The sequence below is a fragment of the Scophthalmus maximus genome, chromosome 15, assembly GCF_022379125.1.
Source record: "Scophthalmus maximus strain ysfricsl-2021 chromosome 15, ASM2237912v1, whole genome shotgun sequence".
Classification (NCBI taxonomy): Eukaryota; Metazoa; Chordata; class Actinopteri; order Pleuronectiformes; family Scophthalmidae; genus Scophthalmus; species Scophthalmus maximus.
In genome coordinates, this window is record NC_061529.1 from 21,281,294 (window position 1) to 21,304,750 (window position 23,457).

The 23,457-nt window shown below is 42.0% G+C and overlaps 2 protein-coding genes across 7 annotated transcripts in view; one reads left to right on the top strand and one right to left on the bottom strand.

Moving 5' to 3' along the window:
• Positions 1-5,905: 5,905 nt before the first annotated feature.
• On the bottom strand, positions 5,906-23,108 carry dglucy (D-glutamate cyclase). 4 transcript variants are annotated; one of them, XM_035609904.2, is made up of 15 exons: positions 22,998-23,108; positions 20,873-20,955; positions 16,505-16,658; positions 15,966-16,052; positions 14,452-14,611; positions 13,412-13,562; positions 13,186-13,308; positions 12,795-13,028; positions 11,527-11,644; positions 10,231-10,373; positions 9,942-10,041; positions 9,576-9,724; positions 8,053-8,172; positions 7,091-7,251; positions 5,906-6,751 (listed from the first exon to the last, which is right to left on the bottom strand). In XM_035609904.2, the coding sequence occupies exons 2-15, from the start codon at positions 20,946-20,948 to the stop codon at positions 6,590-6,592; spliced, it is 1,938 nt and encodes a 645-aa protein (XP_035465797.1). In that variant the 5' UTR covers positions 20,949-20,955; positions 22,998-23,108; the 3' UTR covers positions 5,906-6,589. The 4 variants fall into 4 exon arrangements, with proteins under 4 accessions (XP_035465797.1, XP_035465798.1, XP_035465795.1 ...); XM_035609905.2 differs by lacking the exon at positions 22,998-23,108 and adding an exon at positions 22,519-22,537; XM_035609902.2 differs by lacking the exons at positions 20,873-20,955; positions 22,998-23,108 and adding an exon at positions 18,650-18,934.
• apoba (apolipoprotein Ba) overlaps positions 22,360-23,457 on the top strand; it is a 29,326-nt gene continuing 28,228 nt past the window's right edge. For 2 of the 3 annotated variants that reach the window (XM_035609895.2, XM_035609897.2), the window contains exon 1: positions 22,360-22,488. The gene's annotated coding sequence lies outside the window, so the exon portion shown is untranslated. Of the gene's footprint in view, positions 22,489-22,821; positions 22,927-23,457 lie in introns of those variants that run through there. The other variant, XM_035609896.2, reaches the window with a different exon arrangement.

Sequence of the window (23,457 nt, forward strand, 5' to 3'; positions counted from 1 at the left end):
CGGCTTCCTCCCACACTCCAAAGACATGCAGAATGGGGTTAGGTTCATCGGAGACTCTAAATTGACCGTAGGTGTGAATGTGAGAGTGAATGATTGTCCGTATCTGTATGTGGCCCTGCGATAGGCTGGCGACCTGTCCAGGGTAAGCCCCGCCTCTCGCCCAATGTTAGCTGGGATTGGCTCCAGCGACCCCCCGCGACCCTTAAATGGATAAAGCGGTAGACGATGAATGAATGAATGAATGAATATTCCTAATTTCTCAAAAGTGATACTGTTCTGTCAGAAATCCCATGGGTGTCAGTGACTGCAGATGGATGTGCAGCAGACGCGTGGTTTTGCAAACCTGAAATGATAAATGTCAGGTGGACACAATCCAATGTTTACATGTTGCTATTTGCATGCGTAGGAATGGCACTATATTGCTATTGTCATCATTTCAATTTTACATTGACATTGTTACAGATATGTTATTATTGTCAAAGCTTCAGTTGTTACAGAACTTACATCATGGTCAAAGAATCTTGTCATAATGATAAATGTTCAAATGACATCTTCACAGCAATGAATGTGATAAAGAATATTTTTTATAAAAGTTGGAAACTGTATACTACAACAGGACAGCTACTTGTGTTTTTAATCCTGTGCTTGCTGTGCAGAGCCATGCTGCAGCATTGTGTGTGCGTGTGTGTGTGTGTGTGTGTGTGAGCTCTTTGGTTCTTGTTTGTGTAATGTGTAAATAAGAAAATATTAGTAACATGTGATTCATATCAAGTTCATATGTTAATAGCATGAGAATTTTGCAGGTTTAAAAACCTAGAACCAGTGATTCTCTATGATCCCTAAGCCTGTCACATTAAGCTAAAGTTTGCATGTCAACTTTATGAAACTGTTGCTTCAGACAACAAAGAAGAAATTAATGGTTTCGTAAAAATGACACCTTAACGGTCATTAATACTGACTAACTCCTGATTATGGTGCAGGTTTATGCACTGCATTCACTCAGCTACAGTCTTGATCTCAGAAAATAGCAAATTCAATTCAATTTTATTTGTATAGCACCAAATCATAACATACTTTATTTCAAGGCACTTTACATAGTGAGGTCGAGACCTCACAATATTACAGAGAAACCCAACAGTTCTCCCAATGTTCATGCACAATCACAGCAAGACCTAACAAAAATGAATGTATGTGTGTTCATTATTAATACATTATAATTAGTATTATTCATGAGTAGGTTACATATTACCATTTTCTTTTAACATTGACGTTCCCATGTTCATGTGGAAAGGAACCAGGTTTGAGTCCTGGATTCCTTTTCAGGGAATCTGGTTCTGTAAACAGCTCTACTGTCCCTGTATTTCAGTTCTTGTTGGAGTGATATTATGGTTGGCTGGATGTGAGTAACTACTGTTTGTTGGTTTTAGGAGATTAATAAATTCAGTTGTCAGGTGAACCAGGAGTTGAGAATGAAAAATGACCGTGTGAGAAAATGAAAAAAATGTTCTCGGTGTCTTTGTATGTTTTTGTAACAGCATCCTTCCTGTGGAGGTACTTATTAAGTAGTAAGTGTGTGTGTGTGTCTGTGTGTGTGTGTGTTTGCGCGTGCGCGCACATGCTCAACGTGTGTAAACAGTTTAGACCGAAGAGGACGAGTGTCTAGAACCTGAATGTGTATTGAGAGAGAGTGTGGTGTGTGTGTGTGTGTGTGTGTGTGTGTGTGTGTGTGTGTGTCTATTAATATTGGCAATATAAACTGCTCCTGGCTGCTGCAATCATCTAGCAGGAAGTCACATTAAACTTGGGTCATATTGGGGTCGAAGGTCACTGCTGAATGGAGATGAAGAGAGAGCAGCAAGAGATAGAAAACAGAGGGAAATAGAAGTGTGCTGGCCTTCATTCTTTGGCTTTACCTCATCAAATATTTACTAGATTCTTTCTTAGTTTTCTCCAGACTATACCCTAATCCATTTAACCGAGCTAACAGTGACACTCTTTATGTTTCCTGTGTGTTTGTGTCTGCAGTGTGGTTTAACTGTAACCCAGCAGAACTATTATAGAGAAATGAATAGAAGAACAGGGGTTTGAACAATTAACTTGGGTTATCTGGATTACCTGTTAGGTTATCAGTAGTTGGTAATGATGAAACTTCCAAAAAAGTCTAGTTGTGAAATAAGGAAATGGTACAGGGGGGAACTGGTGTCAGGGTTTTGTTTTCATCAGCCTCTGAGGATGCGCACATGTCCAGATAAAAGGCAAAAAGCATGCAGGTAAACTGCAGACTACAAACACCACAATGAAATATCTGATTTACGTTGTACATCACAAGTTGTCTCATCTGTCAGATTTGGTCGGGAAGCTAAAATACAAGTGCAGAGTTCAAGTTTTTAATCCATGACCTTGAACTCACCTGCTACATTTCTCCTGAAGCTTTTCAGCCACATCTTGTGCGCTTTCCTGTTTGCCTTTTGTTAGTTGAGAAGTGACAGTAAAAGAAAACACCTGGCAGCCTGTGTAATCCAGTACTAACCCAAGGATGTCTCAGTCTGGCAGGTTTCTTTTTGTCCGACATGAAGATATGTCCACCTGACAACTATCCTGACCTGGGCATGGCTATAGTCTGGGGGGTTTGTTTTCCATAGCAGTTTAGGGCAGACTTATCTAAATTCTCGTGAAGCAGAATTTCCTGAAATCGAAGTCAGGCTGGTTTAACTGTTCTCTTCCTCATCAAAGACTCCTCCTGTGACGAGTAGCATTTCACGATAACATGTAGTTTAACATTAGCACACGTGGAGAAGAGCCATAGAGTCATTAAAGACTGACGTCAGTAAGCGATATCTATCTGGAGTTAGGTGGTATTAGCCACCATAAGCTACTGCTTCTCTGTCCAGCACATCCCACAGATGCTCAATTGGATTGAATTCTGGGGAACTTGGAGTCCAAGTGATCACCTTGAACTCATCGTGTTCCTCAAACCATTCCTGAACCGTTTTTATAGTGTGGCAATGCGCATTACTTGCTAAAAGAGGCCACTGCCATTAAGGAATGCCGTTTCCATGAAGAAGTGTACTTGGTCTGCAACAATGTTAAGGTAGGCGGTAGGTGAATGGCAGGACCCATGGTTTCCCAGCAGAACATTGCCCAAAGAATTACACTGCCTCTGCCGGCTTGATCTCTTCCCCAGGTAAGCGACACACAAGCATACGGATGGCGTCCACATGACATAAAAGAAAACATGATTCATCAGACCAGGCCACCTTCTTCCATTGGTCCATGGTCCAGTTCTGATGCTCACGTGCCCATTGTAGGCGCTTTTGACAGTGGACAGGGGTCAGCATGGGCACTCTGACCGGTACTTGTGGCTATGCAGCCTCATATGCAGCAAGCTGTGATGCACTGTGTGGTGTGACACCTTTCTATCAGAACCAGCATTAACCTTTTCAGCAATTTGACAACACAGGCTATCCTTTGCTCCCCACACATCAATGAGTCTTGGGCCTGTGACCAGGTCACCAGTTCACCGGTTGTCCTTCCTTAGACCACTTTTGCTTGGTAAAAACCCCTGCAGACCGGGAACACCCAGCAGGACCTGCAGTTTTAGCGATGCTCCGACCCTGTCGTCTAGACATCACAGCTTGGCCCTTCGTTTTACAAGTTGTGGCTATAAGCTGTTAAATTCATGTGCATAAATTGAATTACAGAAGATAACAAGTTTTCTCTAGGATGTGTATAGACCACACATTCAAATCACGGTCTTGCCAACGAGCATTGTTTGACGTTCATTTAGTGCAATTGTCTGCAGTAACTTTGGGATTCATCCACATGAATGTGTTCATCAGTCTTAACCTGTTCCAGCATGTGATTCTTCATTTTCTTCTTATGCAAGCTGTTGGTTCAGGTTGCAAGAGGAGGCACATGTTTATTTGTTTTGTGGACCAAACAAAAATGTGGAAACCGCATCCAGTGGGCACATCATTTAGACCTCCCACAGAGATAAGTCACTGTTACTGCAATCATAGTCATAATCATAATCATAAGCCCACAATCTGATAAATGCTAAGTATGTGTCCAAAAATATCATGATTATTTTGATTATGAAAATCCTTTCCTGTCCTTTCCCTTTTCCTCCCCCGCCCCAGTCACCCCGGCTGCAGCCCCCCATCATCTGCACTCCCAGTACACTGCCCAACCCCCATCTCCACAGCACTCAGGTCACAGACCCCCACTGCTTCAGCTTCTCCTGCCCCATCACCTTCATCTCACCTCTGAAATTGCACCTAATGAAGACGTTGGAGCGCCTGGTGCTCGTCCATCTCCGCCCCCTGGTGAGACCATCGATGGACCCGCTGCAGTTCGCCTACCAGCCTGGCATCGGGGTAGACGACGCCGTCGTCTTCCCCCTCCACAGAGCTCTTTCTCACCTGGAGAAGCCTGGAAGCACTGTGACAATCATGTTCTTTGATTTCTCCAGTGCCTTCAACACCATCCAGCCGGTGCTCCTGGGGGACAAGCTGGAGCACACAGGAGTGGATCACCACCTCACATCCTGGATAATCGACTACTTCACCAACAGCCCCCAGTATGTGAGGACACGGGACTGTGTCTCTGACACGGTGGTCTGCAGCACAGGAGCTCCACAGGGAACGGTCTTGGCTCCCTTCCTGTTCACCCTGTACACTGCAGACTTCATGTACAGCACAGCCACCTGCCATCTGCAGACGTTCTCTGACGACTCTGCCATCGTCGGCCTCATCACAGATGACGATGACAGGGAGTACAGAGAACTGACTCAGGACTTTGTGGACTGGTGCCAGTGGAACCACCTCCAGATCAACGCGGGTAAAACCAAGGAGCTGGTGGTGGATTTCCACAGCCGCAGTCACCCCCCCCCCCGACAGCGGTGAACATCCAGGGAAAGGACATAGAGAGAGTGGACTCTTATAAATACCTGGGTGTTCACCTGAACAATAAACTGGACTCGACAGACAACACCATGGGACTCTACAAGAAGGGCCAGAGCAGACTGTACCTGCTCAGGAGACTCAGTTCCTTTGGAGTGCAGGGGGCGCTCCTCAAGACCTTCTTTGACACTGTGGTGGCATCAGCCATTTTCTATGGAGTGGTCTGCTGGAGCAGCAGCATGTCAACAGCTGACAGGAGGAGACTAGACAGACTGATCAGGAAGATGCCCCCTGGACACAGGTGGTGGGAGAGAGGAGGATGGTGGCAAAGCTATCATCAGTGATGGACAATGACTCCCACCCCATGCAGGACACTGTCTCTGCACTGAACAGCTCCTTCAGGGACCGACTCCTTCACCCTAAGTGTGTGAAGGAGCGGTACCGCAGGTCCTTCCTTCCTGCTGCTGTGAGGCTGTACAACCAGCACTGCTCTAAATAGAACACACACAAACACACACAGGACTCAACCACTGTAAAAAAAAGTGCAATAGCCAACTGTGCAATATTTGTATTTAGTATCCATGTGCAACTATTGCTACTGCTCTGTATATAGTATTTATATACCTTCGTATTTTTACTTAATGTTATTTTTTTGTTAAATTTTGTACAGACTAACCCTTTTTTGTAAATTTCTTTATATATTCTTCTGTCCACTTTGCTGCTGTAAAACCAAAATTTCCCAATTGTGGGACGAATAAAGGTATATCTTATCTTAAAATTAATTTTGAAGACTCATCTTGAACTCGAGGGCGGTCACAGAAATGCATCCAATCAAGGTATTGCTTATTTATGCATCTGAGGGTCAAGGTCACATAACAAACTACAATATATGAATGATTTTAAGTCAGGGTAAAGGTTGTTAAGCAGTGGGGTGTGTTCATCCCAAAGGATGTCCACATCATGACATGTTGTTTAAATATGTTTTAAAATATAACAAGAACGTGTTTCATTCATACTTCTATCCTTTTATTTATTTTTTTGCTGTAACTCTGCCACCCTCATAGGGAACACAGCCTACTAGACAACAGAAATTATGCATCTCTAAAATTACAAAGTGTATATTTGTGTCTTTAAACTTCTCTGTTCTTTTAGGAATCAACATAGAATCAGAGCTCTGACTGATTCCCCCTTATAATTCAGCCGACCGGAGACAGAATGAGAGGAAAGAGAGAAAAGAGAGCTTGTTGTACTTCAATCTACCTTGCCTTTGGTAGTCAAGGATGATGGCTGAAAGGTAACCCAGGCAACACACACACCCACACACACACACACACACACACACACACACACACACTGGCACACACTATTTATTCTATCCTTTTTCTCTCACTTCTTTTTGGTGCTCTCAAGAAAGAGGAAACAGAATTTCACCCTTTCGGCTCATTAATTTTGTGTGTGTGTGTGTGTGTGTGTGTGTGTGTGGGTGTGTGTGTTGCCTTGGTTACCTTTCAGCCATCATCCTTGACTACCAAAGTGTGTCTAAAAAGTTCTGAGCAAGATGAGCATTCACTTCTAAATGGTTGCAGCCACATAGGTGATTACTATTAAAGTTATTGTAACACTCAACATTCACAGACAGATTATTCACTTGTGATCAAATACTCCTGAGAATACACAGGAGGAGTAGATCAATGGTTTTGAGAGGTGGAGCCTTGTGTCGCTTCCAGTAGTCTGGTGATCATGTCGGAGTGTGTGGGGTGAAAGGTCAAGCCATCCACCTCCATGGCCAGGTGACCAGTTTTCCCACTTCGTATCCCAAACCGCACCAAAGTGGAAAGGAAGGACTCCTCCTGGAGAAAAGAGAGAGAGAGTAGTGTAGAGAGAGAAATAAATAACTTTACTCTCCGTCTGGCTCTGTAGCTGCTGGATTCACCACAGTGTTCACTAGCTAACACCTAACACTGTCTGCTGTTGGGTGCTGAGCAGGAAGTGTACAGTGAGTTTATCTGAGCCTGCTCTATAGAGCTGACAGTGGTGCACTTTCCAAACTAAACACAAGATCCACAAGTCCACAAAGGGGGTTCAGAGAGAGAGAAAAGTCCAAGAGACTTGAGTTTCTTGAGACAGGACAGGAGAAATCTGAAAGGATTGCTGAAAACGTGGACTATTCAGACGTGTTTGTGTGTCACCTTGTCCACAGATGGAAGGTTAGCGGTGCAGTCCTGTAGCTGCTCTTGGCGGGTTGTGGGTTCCTCTCCCAGTCCTTTCTTTAGGTACCGCTGGTGTGAGGGGCAAGTGTGGAGCAGGTAGAGTCCACAGGCCACAGCGTATCCCCCCCAGTTTGACACCCCTGCAGGCAGGACGGCATGGGGATGTCAATGAAAGAAGACAGTTAGCCCAGAGACCCTGGCAAGTGCAACTGCAAAGCTGTACACAAAAAATAATCAGACATGTATTAACAACTGTAACTCATTCAAGCATTATCAAAAGAATTATTTTGAGTCATAGTTTGGTGAGTCTTTGTTCCATATTTTTTTAAACTATGATTTAATCATGATTATATTTAGGGAGCTTTGGTGATTTGATGTAAATGGCCCCATGCTCACGCTGCCACCAGTTCCCCCGGTGGCTCTGTGCTTATCTTCTAAGAACACATCACTGAGAAAAAAAGGGCAGCATGCTATTTCCTCATTGTTTCCTCTTTGAGGTTTCACTTCTACATTTTAGAGATAAGAGCCAACAGTGGAAACGTTAGCATGCACAGATGACAGGTGCTCTACTGTGGAACCTTCTGAACACTCGTGGTCCTTGACGACGTGATCAGTGAAGTTGTGATCAGTCAAAGTGTGAATAGTTGATACAATGGGTGCTGGTTGTGTACCTGAGTTTCAGAGTATTTAGTCATTACTGCACATTTGTGTATACACCTATAGAAGCAGTATATTCTGCAGCCTTTATATCGTAAAGCTTGTATACTAAATGGAAAAGTTGTGTGTCTCTGTATGTTGGCCCTGAGATACGTTGGTGACCTGTGCAGGGTGAACCCCGCCTCTCGTCCAATTCAGCTGGAATTGGCTCCAGCCCCCAGTGGCCCTTAAAGGTTAGAGTGGTATAAATGATGGATGAATGAATATTGATTGTAAATCCATACCAGCAGTGATGGCGTAATCCGCAGGAACATCACAGGCTATGAGATTCCCATTGGGCATTAGATTTTTCACCTTCTCCTTCAGTTTACCCATCCCCAGCTCATTACCGCCATCACCGATTCCTACAGACCCAGAGAGAAGAGATTCTGTTCAGCTAAATGAAGAATGTGGGAGAAATAATCTCAAGAGTCTATACTCCAGATGTTTACAGAGCGTTTAGACGTTGTGTTAAAATAGCCAGGGATAACAATAGCAAGCACACTTACAGTGAAACAGGTCACAAATGTCTGGTCGTTATTATGCAAATATTAAAGGAGACATATTATGCTCATGTTCAGGTTCATTGTTTTAATTTGGGTTATTGCTTGAAAAGGTTTAAATGCTCTAATGTCCAGTAAAGACATCACTTTCCTCATACTGTCCATCCCTGCAGCTCCTCTTTCCAGCCTCTGTCTAAAACGCTTGGTTTTAGCTCCCGTTTATTTGAGGCCTCCCTCCCAATGGTTTGCCAGGTAGCTAACTCTGTTGTGATTGGTCAGCCACTTCAAGCGCAAGTAGCAAGGGTTGGTCTCCAATCTCGCTTTACCTGGCTTTGTTTGGGGGCGCGTATGAACTAGCCGCTAGGCGTGCCTTATGCACTTCCATAACATTGTGATATACCGTGATAGCAATGTTTTGTTTGTCAAGGTAAGGGAGCCAACCCTTACTGCAGACTTTGGCTTTTAAACTTTTTTCAGACCTTTTACATACACAAAAAAACCCGAAATAACACACTAGAGGAAATGGAAACCATAATATGTCTCCTTTAGTTTCCCCCTGTTTCTGTCCTCTAAATGTCTGACATTGACTTTAGGGATTAGTATCTGAGCACATTTAGTCACTATAGAGGTGTTTTCACATTCCTCTCCTGGAGTAGGACATTATTAAAATGTGGCTCCTACATAAGCAAAGATGTGAAGCACTGTCCTGTTAACTCCTTCCAAACTACACAACCCCTGATTATTTTAATTTTCAAACTTAGTCCCAACGGATGCTGACTCAAGTGATCATGACTTGAAACAAATTTCTCAGATTTAACACAGCTCGAACTGGAGCCACGAAAGGCTCTTTACAACTTTTTTTTCCCATATATGCAGTTGGAGTCCCCAACACCTGTAAACAGAGTTCCTTTATGTGTTTATTTGTTATGATCGCTGTTAACTGTGTCCTAATGCACAGCTAGTCTTCTTGGTGTCCATATTTAAAGGATATATACATTACAGTAAACACAGTTCAACACATTTGAAAACATATTAGACATTGTGTAAACAATCTAAGTGGTGTCACCATTCTGTTTTGTGTGCTGGTAAAATATATCTCAAGTGTACCGTTTTCAATTAGAAACATATGTTAACTGTTTGACAGGCCACATAGATATGGAACATGGCTGATCCATTACTCCTAACAATTTGCAATAAAGTACAGTACTAAAAAGGTAACACAAAGCTAGTAATACAGCCGACAACTTGTAACAAGCGCAACCTACCTGTAGTGATAATTCCAGGTATACCCTTGGCAGCAATGAACAAGTTATCAATGGGGTCCACCAGATGTTTGATATTTACTCCTCTCATGTTGTAGTAGTTTCCATCTGCAGCTCTTCCACTGCGCTCTATGGCCACAAGGTGGTCATACCTGTTTTTAAACATTACAACCACATGAATGAATGTAACTGGTTTCTGTATTATATATTTAAAAGGCATTTAGTTCTTGTGTAATCACTACTACTGTATTATCTCCTCTATACCACTGAAACAACTGAGCACCAAACAAAACTGATGTAGAAAATCAGATAAAAAAAAGACTCCCATATCAGAAACACATCATCACATCACATCACAGCTCAGCTAACCTGGGCTTGGTGGGGTCTCCATGGTGACACAGGAAGTGCAGTGCAGAGTCTGGGCCGCTGTCTTCAAAAGTGACCAATGGGATTGCATGTTTCAGCACACCTGAGGGTGTAATTGTAGAGGTGTTAGAGCCAGCAGAGGCTTTCTTTTTGAAAAGTCACAGTGGTTTTCATTTAAGATCAACAGGGATAAAATAATAATTTTTGGTCGATTCTGGAGACAAGCTGACGTATTTATTTCACAGCAGGTTTCACAGATTTGAATCCAAACTCTCTAAACGTTCTCTTCCACCTGTTTCCACAGCTTCATCAATAATGGCCTGGTTCATCTCCAGAGCTCTCCGGTCCGTTACCATCGTCACCTGTTTCCCTAGAGACAACAGCATGGTCGCCATGGCAATGGCTCCAGGTGGACCATCTGTCTCATCGGGAGGGCTAAAGAGAAATCACAGATGACAAAAAATAAAATAAAGCAATTATTTTAAAGGAATCATTCCAATCCAAAGTTACACTGCAACATAGATTCCTGTTTTAGTCAAAATCACAATTAAAGCTACGTGTTTCCACCTCTGGTCAGAGGTTTGTCTCTTCTCTTCAAGATGTTGGTCTTTCCTGAGAGAATCATGTTAACGTGACAGCATCACATCATTTCTGCAGATTCATCATGCTGTCAATCTCCTGCCCTATCACATCCCAAAGGCTCTACTGGAGTCTCATCTGGAGATTTCGGAGGTCACTGAACTTACTGTCATATTCATGAAACCAGTTTGAGACTTCGTGTCATGGAGCATTCACCTGCTGGAAGGAGCCATTAGAAGATGGTAAATTGTGGTGATATGAACATGGTCAGCAACAGTACTCGAATAGACTGTGACATTCAAACCACGATTGATTGGTATTAAGGAGCCGAAGTGTCAAGAAAACACACCTTTGTCTCCACACCATTACACCACCAGCAGCAGCCTGGGCTGTTGACACAAAGCAGGTTGGCTCCATGGATTCATGCCATGGTGAGTGTGTATCACTGCAGCCTCAGATTTCTGTTCTAATCTGACAGAAGTGGAACCTGACCTGGTCTCAACTGTTCAAACATCAAAATGTTCAGCTCAATTAGGACATTCCTAACGTTTTTGCAATCATTCTAGAAATTACGCACCAACTACCCATTTCCTACTTTTCCTACTCTAACACCTTCTTCAGCTTCTGCATCCAAATTCAAGCCAACAATCCAGTTCAGCGTCAGCCTTTCAGCAGCAAGCAATCACAGTGCAACTTCTTCAGAAATTGCAGTTTCTAGTTTTTCATATCATTCTGAGGTGAAAAAAACTTGAATTTAAAAATCTCTGGAGAGCAGCGGTTTCAGGAACACTCCAACCAATAATCCTGTCATGGTCAAAGTCACAGAGATCACGTTTTACGCTTCTTGATGTTTGATGTGATCACTAGCTGAAGCTCCTGACCTGTGTCTGTAGGATCTTATGCATTGCACTGCTGCCACATGATTGGTTGATTAGGCAATTGCACAAATAGGCAGGTGTTTCTGATAAAGTGCTCGGTGAACGCATGTGTTTACTGTACGTGTAGGTACCTGTGCATGTAGTGTGTAGGGAAGCCCGTTGTTATGGCAACAGAGAAGGAGTGGGAGAGGGCCAGACAGGAGCGCAGCAGTTCATCCTGAGTGAATAAAACTCTGATCCCACGTTGACCTGGTGACAGAAAGAGACTATGATCCACCTTCTGCCACAGCTTGGAACTGAGTCCAAGAGGAGGAGGCTCATTACAACTGACAGGACAACGGGACCCTCCACCACCCCTCAGAAAATTATTCACAAGTTCTCTATAATTTTTCATTCGAAACATTGTTTATTTTCTGGTTAATCTCTGGTACCCTGATCTGTTATCTTATTGTTGTGTAAGCAGTGGTTAAGGCAAATCAAAAAAACTGTTTCGCAAACAGCAGCTCTTCACAGTGGCAAGAAAAAAAGTCTTAATTAAGTTTTAACTTAGTTGTGTTTCTTTTAAATAGTAAACTAACATTTTTATAACAAAATTCCTTGTCGGTGAGTTTTAACTAATAACACACAAATCATTGTATTGCTCTTGTCCACACTGAATCAATAATCCACCGTGCAGGTTGGAGAAAGTATGTGAACCTTCAGGCTACAGACGTCAACAAAAGTCAGCTGGAGTCAGGAGAACAACAAGGCGCCTCGAGTCCAATCAATGAAACAAGATAATAGGTGTGTTAGAGCAACTTTTACAAAACATTTTTTGAGCTTATTGTTGCCAAAGGTCAAACCGTTTATCAAATTCAAGGATTCCCTAACTTTATCCACCAATGCTGTGATTACTTTTACGGGTGTTTTTAATAAGGACATAAAATATTATAATTGTGTGTTATTAGCTTAAGGATATTGTGTTTGTGTAACTTTATGAGCAATTATTACAGAAATCCAGGCAATTAGAAAGGTTTCATTTACCCTTTCTTGCCACTGTGCGACAGATAAACCAATCTACACCTTTTCTCTCTCGTAATCTTCTACTCCTTCCATTCTGTGACCTAATGGTTATAGTTTCTGGTCTCATCCATCCTTGCTTACATTCACAGCAGGCAGCTGTTTCCAGGAAAAAAACCGAAACAACTCACAGCGGACACACACACAGTCAGAGACGAGCTACTGAACATGGCGGAGCATTTATCAGCCAGAGTGAATATTGGATGTGGACACAGTCGCCCTAACAGCTTCATAAGAACATTCTATACCAATCCGTAACAATGGTATTATAATGCTACATATACACGACGCATGTTTTTACTCAGAAACACATATGTTATCACTTCTTGTGTATGTTTACCTGGGTCATCTCCAATAGTCATCTCCAACTCTCTGATCCTTGCCACTGCCCTGTGAGACGCCAGGCTGTACATCAAGGGATTATGGGATACCAGGAAGCAGCGGGGCGTCAGCTCAAGGTCAGGTCTGTCGTGCGGAGTGTTTGTGCTCTCAGGGGTCAATGGGGAAGAAGAGGAGTCTGGGATGTCGGTCAGGAACATACAGCCTGGTGAGTGACTGAATGCTAACGGAGGCTCTGAAAGACACGGGGCATGGCGACGGTCAGTTCACCGCGATAAACGTCTTGTGTTTCAGTCTCAGGATCTCAAGCTTGAAAGATCGGCTCAAACTGACATCATGATCAGTTCCTACTAACTGAAGTGAACATATTTTTAAGCAGTTGTATTACTCACTGCTGCTGAGTATTGCCTCTATAGCAGTCACTCCACAGGCCCAGAAGACTGTGACATCACCAGGCTGCAGCTCAACTTGCTCCCCATAGTCTGGTCTGGACAGGTCCTGTATGCCTAGGAGAGCTATACACACACACACACACACACACACACACACGCCACGTGTGTCATATACTGGCGAGTTTATGTTAATATCCAGGGTCTGTGTGTGTGTGTGTGTGTGTACCTGGCTCTCCAATGTGCACAGGTGCTCCATGTGCCATTGGGTTGAGAGAAGTAACCTCCACCGCAGCATCCAACATAGCAGCTGGAACAGGTCGCATAGTGACCACTAGAGGGCAGCTGAACGCTCCAGAAGGAATACAGGGAACCGCTGTCTTGACACACAAACACACAGGAGAGCATTAACTTTCTGAAACCAATTCAGTGATGACCACTGAAACAAACAGGTTTCTGTTGTCTAAGTGTGTGAAAGATGGTTCACTCGACACTGTCAGATTAAACTAATTCTATGGTTGATGATTGTTTTTAGTTGTTTCTGTTCCATTAAACAAACAGTTGTTTTGTCGCTTGGACAAAACAAGAAATCTTTAAACACGAATGCGGCGTATTCTGGGCCATCTTTCTGCAACCGTATTCAACACGAAGTAGCAAACATGGAGACTTACACAGAGGTCGGGTCCACTTCATGTAACTTTAACTCATTCAAAGTTGATGAAAAAACATTGGTTCTTTGTTGCAGGTGATTATACATATATGAACACATAGTTATGGACCATGTATTCAATTTCTGTGAATAAGTTCTTCTAAATATTGCACACTGTAGCTTTAATATGTCACCTCGGGCCTTGAGAGACCAAATGCTAAATATGCCTTTTTCACTGCAGATATTTCCACATGTCAAAGCAGGATGCAAATAATAAAATCAATGATGAATTTCAATCAGCTGATTCAGTTTCAGGGTCCATGTGTTGTGCACAGTCATGTCTTACTGGGACACTGACCTGAGCCATTGTAAATTACAGAGTACTTCCTACAGTACAGCTTTAACACATAACTGTGTGTGGTGGTGGTGGTGTGATGCATTAACACTTAATACTGGATGTGTTGCATAGTGTCACCAACTCTGTCCCATGACTTGTTCTCTGAAAAAGTTTAACTCACAATCAACCTCGTTGACTTTGAAAGTGAAGGTGCCCAAACAGTGTCACATTAACACAAATCGTTGGTGAAGATGCAGGACCTTTGTAGAAAATAGGAACCCACCCTGTACATGCTGACGTTTCTTCCCTGCTCCACGTTTCTCACAGGGACTCCTGCCGTCTTCAGGCTGCCCTCGAAGCCAAAACTGCAGCCCAGATAGAAACACACCATGTCTGACGACCACTGATGGCTGCGATGCACAGCCTGCTGCTCTGGTGCAGTCCTGAGAGCCCAATAACAAATCAACAAAGATAGCCTCACAATGAAACATAACCATTAAATGAAGAGTAAAGAAAACGATTAAGCCTGCCAGCTGGTTGAAGATTAATGTTGAGTCTGGTAACGAATCAGTGATTTATTAAACCTGTAACAAATGTTCACTTAACTGTTTACAAATGATGGTGCCTTTTTGTAGATGTACAGAATATAAATTTAAATATAAAAAGCAATATCACAACATGTTTAAATACCTATACGTATTTTAAATATATACATGTATTTTCTCATGTTGACACACTAGTGCTGGAAGGACCCCTTCGGTAAAAATAAGTTTTTGGGAATCTCAGACGTTTTCTACATTACAATACTACACAGGTTTGTTCTGGATTAAAGCACATGTATGGCCATGGACATTTTCTTTGAAATCCCCTGCTTTGAGATATGTACATGTTTTCTGTAAAACACAGTCACACTTTGATGCATCCTTGGGTGGTTGGTGTAATAGTTAACCAAAGATTTGAGACAGTCACAAGAGGTGATAATATTTAGTTGCAGTCAGTCAGTTTACCCAGAATATGTTTGTATAAGTTTAAACTGTGGGCATACCGTGGCAACAGCAAGGATTCAGAACCCTTAACTATTGACAAACTTCATCCTGCTGTAGATTTTCATATCATTTTCAATCTCCACTCAATAATCCATAATAACAAAGTGAAAACGTTTCTTTAGAACATTTGGAAAATTCATTAAAAATCAAAAATGGAAATCTTTTATTTACTAAAGTATCCAGGGTGTTTGCTGTGACACTTTAAAGTGTGGCCACGGTCTAGAACCCTGATTGGATCTAGACAAGATAGATTGGATCTGTGTCAAACTGAATTGACTGGACAGTTTAGAAAGACACACACAACTATGTACATGTTGAAACTATTCTCACTGTAGGTCAGGACAAAAATCAAACCATGGAATCTGAGGAGTTCTCTGTGGACCTCTGTGATAAAAAGTTGTGGTGAGGCATGGATCAGGGCAAGGGTGTAAAACCCTTTGACATATATGGAGATGGTGGTTCATACAGGCTTTCCACCCAGACTGCTGGATCTTAAGAGAATCGAGGCTGTAATGCTACCGAAGGGGATTCTACACATTTCTGAATGAGGGGGTCCAGGTTTGATCAATTTATCAATAACCATTATCAATTTATGGTTGAATCTAGAACACAGTAAACTGTACAAAAAGTGAAAGAGTCTGAAGTTGTTGGGGTTTTTTTGAGCCACTGTAACTTCTTTCTTTGAGTTATGCTAAATCAGCATTTCGCTCAGCACCCCATCAGCGTGTTCGTCTGCCTCTGCTAAAATTACCTTGGTTGATCGGTGTAACTCTGCAGACTGGAGACTGTTTTCACCAGTCGACCCTTCTCATACACACAGTACTGCGAAATATCTGTCCTGAAGACAAACAAACAGGCAAACAAACAAACAGTTGATGGAGAAAGGAAAATGGTCAAAGGTCATAAATGACGTTTTCTTTGAAAGCGTATATGAACAGAAACACTGCTAACTTCATTTAAGGACTTGCATGAATGAAAACTACGTAGACAAAAGTACTTTCACCACAATTCCTCCAACACGTAGAACATGATCATCTGTTATGTTTAGAGATGGGAACATTTCTTTTCCAAGCAACGTGTCTTCACAATAAATTGGTAGTTTTGTGAACCAATGAAACTTTTGTTGCCTTACTTCATCTGTTATTTTTAGTTTCCAATTCGTCTTCCCATTTTGTCTTTATAGCGTCTTCCCCTTAAAATCTTTTTATACATTGCCAATTGCATCTCTTTCAAACTTTCCATTTCTAAAATGTTTTAGAGACATGAATCCTTCCACAATTCCCTGAATACCTTATGTCAGCGTGTCTAGCAAGAGGCAGACAGGAAGTCTCTCCTGATTGGCCACGGTAAAGCAGTTGCAAGGGGGCGGGATTTCTGCGACAAAAGGCTTCAAAGTCATTGGCCAGATGTTTGGGCAGGATGATCACGTTAGCCTGCTGGTATCCTGACACACAAAAAACAGAACATGAATCCATTTTCAACTTTTTCAAAAGCTTATATAGTCGTCAGAGGATAAACAAGTCTTTCTGTTTCTTCATTTGCAGTCGTCAGAACAGAGGTTCTTTTCATGTCGTAACAGATATTTTAAATGGCAAGGTTCTCTGAGCACCTTCCAGCAGTGTGTGGCTGATTCAGGGGGACGATTTTTAAAATGAAAAAAAACCCCACTGATTTGGATTAGGGTTAGCCTACAGAGTAGAGGGAACAGACCAATGTTTCGACACTACTGTGTCTTGATCAGAGTCAGGGGGTAGGCGTGTAGAACTAATGTACAAATGTCATTGGATAGCCGGTTAAAACAGGATTTCAAATCTATTGGATCTAATGAATCAAAGGACAAGAGCTGCCATAGACCACGTCCAAGTGCTACACCCCGTTCATGACAATCACTTCAATAACAAAGGAACAAAGATATATCTTAAAGGTGACATATTCAGGTTCATATTTTTAATTTGTGTTACCACTTGAAAATGGTTAGCATGCTCTAATGTTCAGAAAATAAATCAGGGACCTCATACTGCCCATTCCTGCAGCTCCTCTTTTCCCCCTCTGTCTGAAACACCTGGATTTCTTTAAGCTCCGCCTCCTGATAAATCCCAGTCTGCTCTGATTGGCCAGCTGGCCCTGTCTGTTGTGAATGGTCAACCGCTTTAGAAATGTCTAGGAAATGACACGCCCTTTCACAAGAGAAGTGGAGATTCTCAGATTGCAGGCAGGGTTAGCCAAAAAGAGTCCAACTGTGACATCACAGTGGGAGAGAAATCTGAACCTGTTGTTCAGAGCCAGGCTGTTTTTTCTGCTCACAAAAAAACACAGGGTGGTCTTTGTTCACAGTTTGTGGGCTGGCAGGCTCCACAGATATACACGTATATGTTCACAAAAACTGAAAAAGTGATTTTTGCATTATAGGTCACCTTTAAAGTGCACAAATACCTGTACTGCATCCAATTTCCCTTTAGGTCGAAAGGCTGAACTTTAAGAATATGAAGTCACAAGCCTCTCAGCTGAGCAGAAGTTAGATATTATATGGAAGCTATGTTAATGAATACCTATCTCCCCTGAATCACCATTCCTTCATATTGTGCGTCAAAAAATGCAAGTGGCTGTTCTACAATAATATAAATGACTGTATCTATTTACCACAAATTATGTTAGTGAACCACGTTAACCTGGTTAATGTGCTCACTCTCTGAATGTCCAGGACAGTTTTTGCACAAGAAGAAACAAAAAGTGTCTGCGTCATGTTTCGTGTCTGACAACCTGCGGACAGCACAGTGTCTTTATGTGTTATAGGTTCATAAAAATCAAACAGACCGCTGAGTCTAACTCACTGAGGTATGTGATAATCCCACACAGGCAGAGTAATGGATGTGGGATGACCGCCCTTTGTGTCACAGAATCCGAGCCGACCATAGGACAATTTATGTTGCGGTGTATTTGTGTTGTGGTTAATAAAATAGTCTTACCGGTGAGCGGGTTGTCTTCTGGTGTGTGTTTGGTGAGCCGAAGTGACAGAGAAGACTTGTTGCGTATCGTGAATTACAGCAATTACGCACATTCTTAATGAATGTCTGTTAATTCGGTTAGTTTCTCTATAGAAAATTTCTTTACTTTGCAAGGCCACTTTTCTCTGACTGGTTAAAAACCCTGTGAAACACCTCAACAACAAGCGATTGCCTGTTATTTCTGTGCAAATTGTCAAATGCCACATACTGAAACTATAGGGCAGTTTCATTATGTTGTATGTCCACTACAATTGTTACAAAATAATTCAATTTAAATGCACTTCCAACTTGAAAAATCCCAATTAGATATTTTCCTTAAGTCCCTATGTGTTAAATGACATAAGGTCTCACAAGTAAGTGGATAACTGCGAGTACAGTACATGGTTCACAGTGTGACATGCAGCACTTCAGGTGAGACACTGGTTCTTACCTCCAGCTAGTCCAGTCGTGGTGCTTATTCTCCAATCGTTCCGCCTGATTAACAGCCTCAACTCAGCAGGACTCAGACTATTTAAATCAACCGAGTGCGCCATCTCAGAACATACACTGTTGTTGTAGCAACTCAAACTACTACTGCAACGACTGGATACATACAGTACATGCCTACATACATTATCTCATGTTTCCTCAGATTCTTGCCTCTGGTCCAAGGCAGAGCCGAGACAGACACTGGTGACTGCAGTGGCTCTGGTCTACTCTTACTTTCAACACTAGGCTTAATGTTTAAGTAAAGAAGAGTTGAAAGTTGTTAATGTTTGATAAGTTGAGTGGTTCAAGTTGATAGAGGAGACAGAGAGGGCTCAATGCACGACCATTGACAGAAGAACATAATCCAGACTTTAAATATTCAGACAGTCATTAAAATATTAGACTGCATGAGCATTTTTCTAATTACTTTTGAAAACTACACTCACTGTGCACTTTATGTGGTACACCTGCTATGCATGACATTATTGAGTCACGCAGATACAGGTCGGAAGCTTAGTAGTTCATCTTTTCACATCAAACATCAGAGCAGGAACTAACTTTGCTTGTTTTTCTTTTACATTGAACTCACTTAACCTCACTGGAAGCATTCGGGCTCATCTGATGTAAACATTTTGTCTATTGCCATGAAAACCTCATGTCTCCGTTTGTCCTTTGCACTACATATCACATGTACTGGGTACTGAGTGGATGAAAGAAGAAGTCAGTGAGCTTTGAGGTGTGATGGAGACAACAAGTAGGACATTCTACCAGAGATAACGTAGACGCTAGGGCCTGACCCACTTATCGATTGGCTGATGGTATCGGCCGTAAGGAGCCTTCTCCAGATAAATAAGTATCAGCGTTTTTGTTTATTTCTGATATGCGGCGATACGAAAACCTTTATTTTAAACAATAAACAATGCAGGTAAGATGTGCATTTATTTTAACATGTCAAATTTTTTTTAAACCAATATTTGTGATTTTATTTCTATTTATAGTTGTTTAGAATAAAGCCTCAATTACATTTCTTTGTCAAAAGAGTTTGATATTGACATATAGAATCATCAACATTTTTTTTTCTTCCTTTTATAAATCTTTTTCATTATTGGGAATTTTTTACTTTTTTATCAGCATGGCCCCCCAAAATCTATATATGTTGGGCTCTAGTCGATACACAATAGGCAATACTGTTCATCGACAGTAAAGTTAGATCGTGGCGTCAGTCCAGAATTTTGTCATCAACAAATAATGTATGAAGTCCAACCAATCAAAGAACAACTTAAACATTGACAATGTTATTGGGACAATGTCCTGTGGTCTGATGGAACTATGGCTGAATTGCTTACCAAGAAAACACAGCACTATGTATGTACTGTATGTGTAAAACTGCACTGTAAACCAACGTGTAAACATCATCCTATTGTGAAATATGGTGGAAGTGCCACTGGGCCTTGACAGCTCACCATCACGGAGGGGAGAGGGATTTCCCAGGTTTATCGGGGCGGCTCTCTGAGGATGACGTTTACAGAAGCAGGGTGATGCAGCAGGACACTGACCCTTAACACTGAAGTGCCGTAAATCTACTACAGAAATAAAGAATATCTGTGTGACTCAGCCGGAGCTCCGACTTTAACCCAGAGGAGATTCTTTCTGTGGATGGACCTCGAGAGAGCAGTTCACAGCAGACAGCTCTGTGAGGAATAACGGTTCAAATTTCATCCTGTACATTGTGCAAGTCCATGAATGTCAGATTTAGGGGTGAGCTCTGAGAAACATACTTCAATACATTTCTGTATTTTCTCTTATTAAATACAACATGTCAGTTTTCTAAAACATCACTGCATGTGGTTGATATACAGGAGAAAACAAGGGATGAGGAAAAAGCAACTTTTAACTCTTTCTCCAGCTGATTTTAAAGCAGTAATTTTACTTGAAATATAACAAAACCCCTAAAAGGATTTTCTCTACAGTACCTGCTGTACTTTCACCAACAACAACAAACAAAGGGGAACAGTACTGTGTGTGTGTGTGTGTGTGTGTGTGTGTGTGTGTGTGTGTGTGTGTGTGTGAGCGTGTGTGTGTGTGTGTGTGTGAGCGTGTGTGTGTGTCTGTGTGTGTGTGTGTGTGTCTGTGTGTGTGTGTGTGTGTGTGTGTCTGTGCGTGTTTGTGTGTGAGCGTGTTTTACCTGAGTGCGTTGTAGAGGTAGAGATTCCCCTGAAGTACCAGAGAGAACATCTTGCGGCTCTGACAGCAGTCAGCATGCTTCACCTAAACACATACACTAATGAGTTTGTTTCCAAAATATGAAATTCTTCACTGCTTTAGAATATAATTTGCCCCTACGGTGACTGACTTGTATTTGTGGGATTTAGGATGTTAAATAAAACAGCTGACTAACCAGCTTTTTACTCTGAGGAATCTGTGATTTAACCACACTGGACACAATGACGGCCACTTCTTTTAAACTACTGACTTCAATTTGAGGATCTACAGTTGAGATTTATCTGCACAGGTGCAGAACATTACTACACAGTCTCTTATCTCCATACTATACGTTTTACATGTGTGAAAAAAAACAGTACACAGCAAAGTCCATAACCTGGAATCAGAGGAACAACTTAATGACATTCATGAAGTTGGCCTCACACTGAGATGCAATGTATCCTAGAGCCGGCCCTGGCCCCCACCGCCACCAATACTATTGTCAATACTTGATCGTTCGCACACCTTCTGTAAATCTAACACACCAATTATCAACTTCATTAGTTGTAGCTGTGTTGCTTACATTATACCAATTTCAGCTTTTATGCTTCTATGGTTTTAATTTTAAAAGTAGCCAAATCACAATAGTGGTTGATTTTCACTTTAATATTCAGAATGATACAGTAGTGAGTGGCATACTGAACTTGGTGTGCTAAAAAATATCGAAATTAACCAGCAGATAATGCAATTATAAGTGCACAATCAACTACAAATACCATCAACTGACTGTGGTTGTATCGTGCATATCGTTACATTGCACATGCATGAGCATGAACGTGGCCTCTGACAGAGGCCAGCCTGTTAACATAAGAATGCATTTTTGTATGATTGCAATTGACATAATATTACATGTTTATAATAAAATCATTTTTTAAAAAAGATCAAGCTTTCTTGTGGGACATTTGAATTGCTCTTAGGGCCCCCCTGGGGGCCATGGGGCCCTAAGCAGACTCTTAGTTCCCCTTATGCCTAAGATCGGCCCCAGGACACAAAAACCTCAAAAGGGTTGTAGAGTAGACAATAGGCACATTATATTGAACATGAACTACAATGATGGTTTTAAAAGTGTATTGTCAGAGGTCTAGAGGAGGCAGGTTTGTGTGATGTCACTGTAAAAATGTAGAGAAAAATACAAATGACAACAGTTTCACAAGTGCTCTAGTCTGGTTCGTAGCTGTAGAAGGTCATTAGGTATGATTTATTATACAATTTGAGCTAATTGCCCCTTTACATTACCCATAAACTGTACAGTAATAAAACAGGAACCTTAACATGGGTTGTTGTGAATCACTTGAAAGATCCTGTCACCTGTTAAGGATTTTTTATTTTTTTTATTTAATAGGACAATTTGAGCAATTCTCCTTTTAATCCCTCATGGTGATCATTGTCACTGGTGATCTTTGTTTGTAGACAGCGGTTGGGCCGGTTCAGTTCTCAGAAGACTGAACCTCTGCTCGTCGACGGAAACATCCGACACTTTGTCTGTCGTCTCGGACATGAAATCAGCTGGGGACACGTGGAAGTTCCACGACAACACCGGTAAAGACGTGTCCGCTTTACTTTACTCACAGTTCACGAGGCTGCACCGCGTTGATGTGGGCGCGTGATGCCTTCACGGCACCAGTCACATTTCGTGTGCTTGCTGTGTGCTAGGCAGTTGTCACATTTACGACAGTTGCTCCGTCTCTCAGCTCGTTAGATGTTACAGAGCTCAACAGTGACCGCACACTTCTACTGGACTGCTCCGGTTCCGAGGTCTGTAATTTCGAGGTTCTGCTGCACTATGGAACGACAACGCCGACTTTCGGACTCCCGAGTTCCGAGGTGTCATGGAACGCAGCACCACGAGCACGACGTTCGATCGGAGACGTCGACGTTACACTAGAGGATTGTGGGTAGTGTAGTACTTCTCAACTACAAGGTCGATGTCATACGGACTTGCGTCTTTTTTACAGGTTCACAACCTCGCAGCTCGTGGTGAGTCCACCTGGGGGGTGGTCACGACATTATGGCTAAGAGTCAGAATGTTGATGGAGAATATGACTTACTGTTGAACCTCACTGTTGTGCTCTATTCCAACGCCCTTTGGACTTGTTGTGTGACCAGTCCAACATGTGACCAGTCCAAACTTCTTCCTACAACACGTGCATAGTTTTTTTATTTTGTTTTTTTAATAAACTTTATTATCAAAAAATGACAAACAAGACCGGCACCAAGGAAACAACCGTAATTCACTCGGGGACATGTCCACAGTGTGCTGCTGAACTGCCAGATGTCATCATTCAAACTTATTTAGATAACTTTTATAGAGAAATGCGTAGTGAACAATATCCTGCAATATGCATTTTGTAATCATAACATAAAATCTTCGAGGGGTTCTAATAGACTACAATATAGACAAAAAGTTAGAAGCAAAAGGAAAAATAAAGGTTAACTTGTTCTGACCTCAGCTTAATAAGAATTTCTGGTACTGACTGGTGAAGCTGCAGTTTCACACTTCTACCGCTT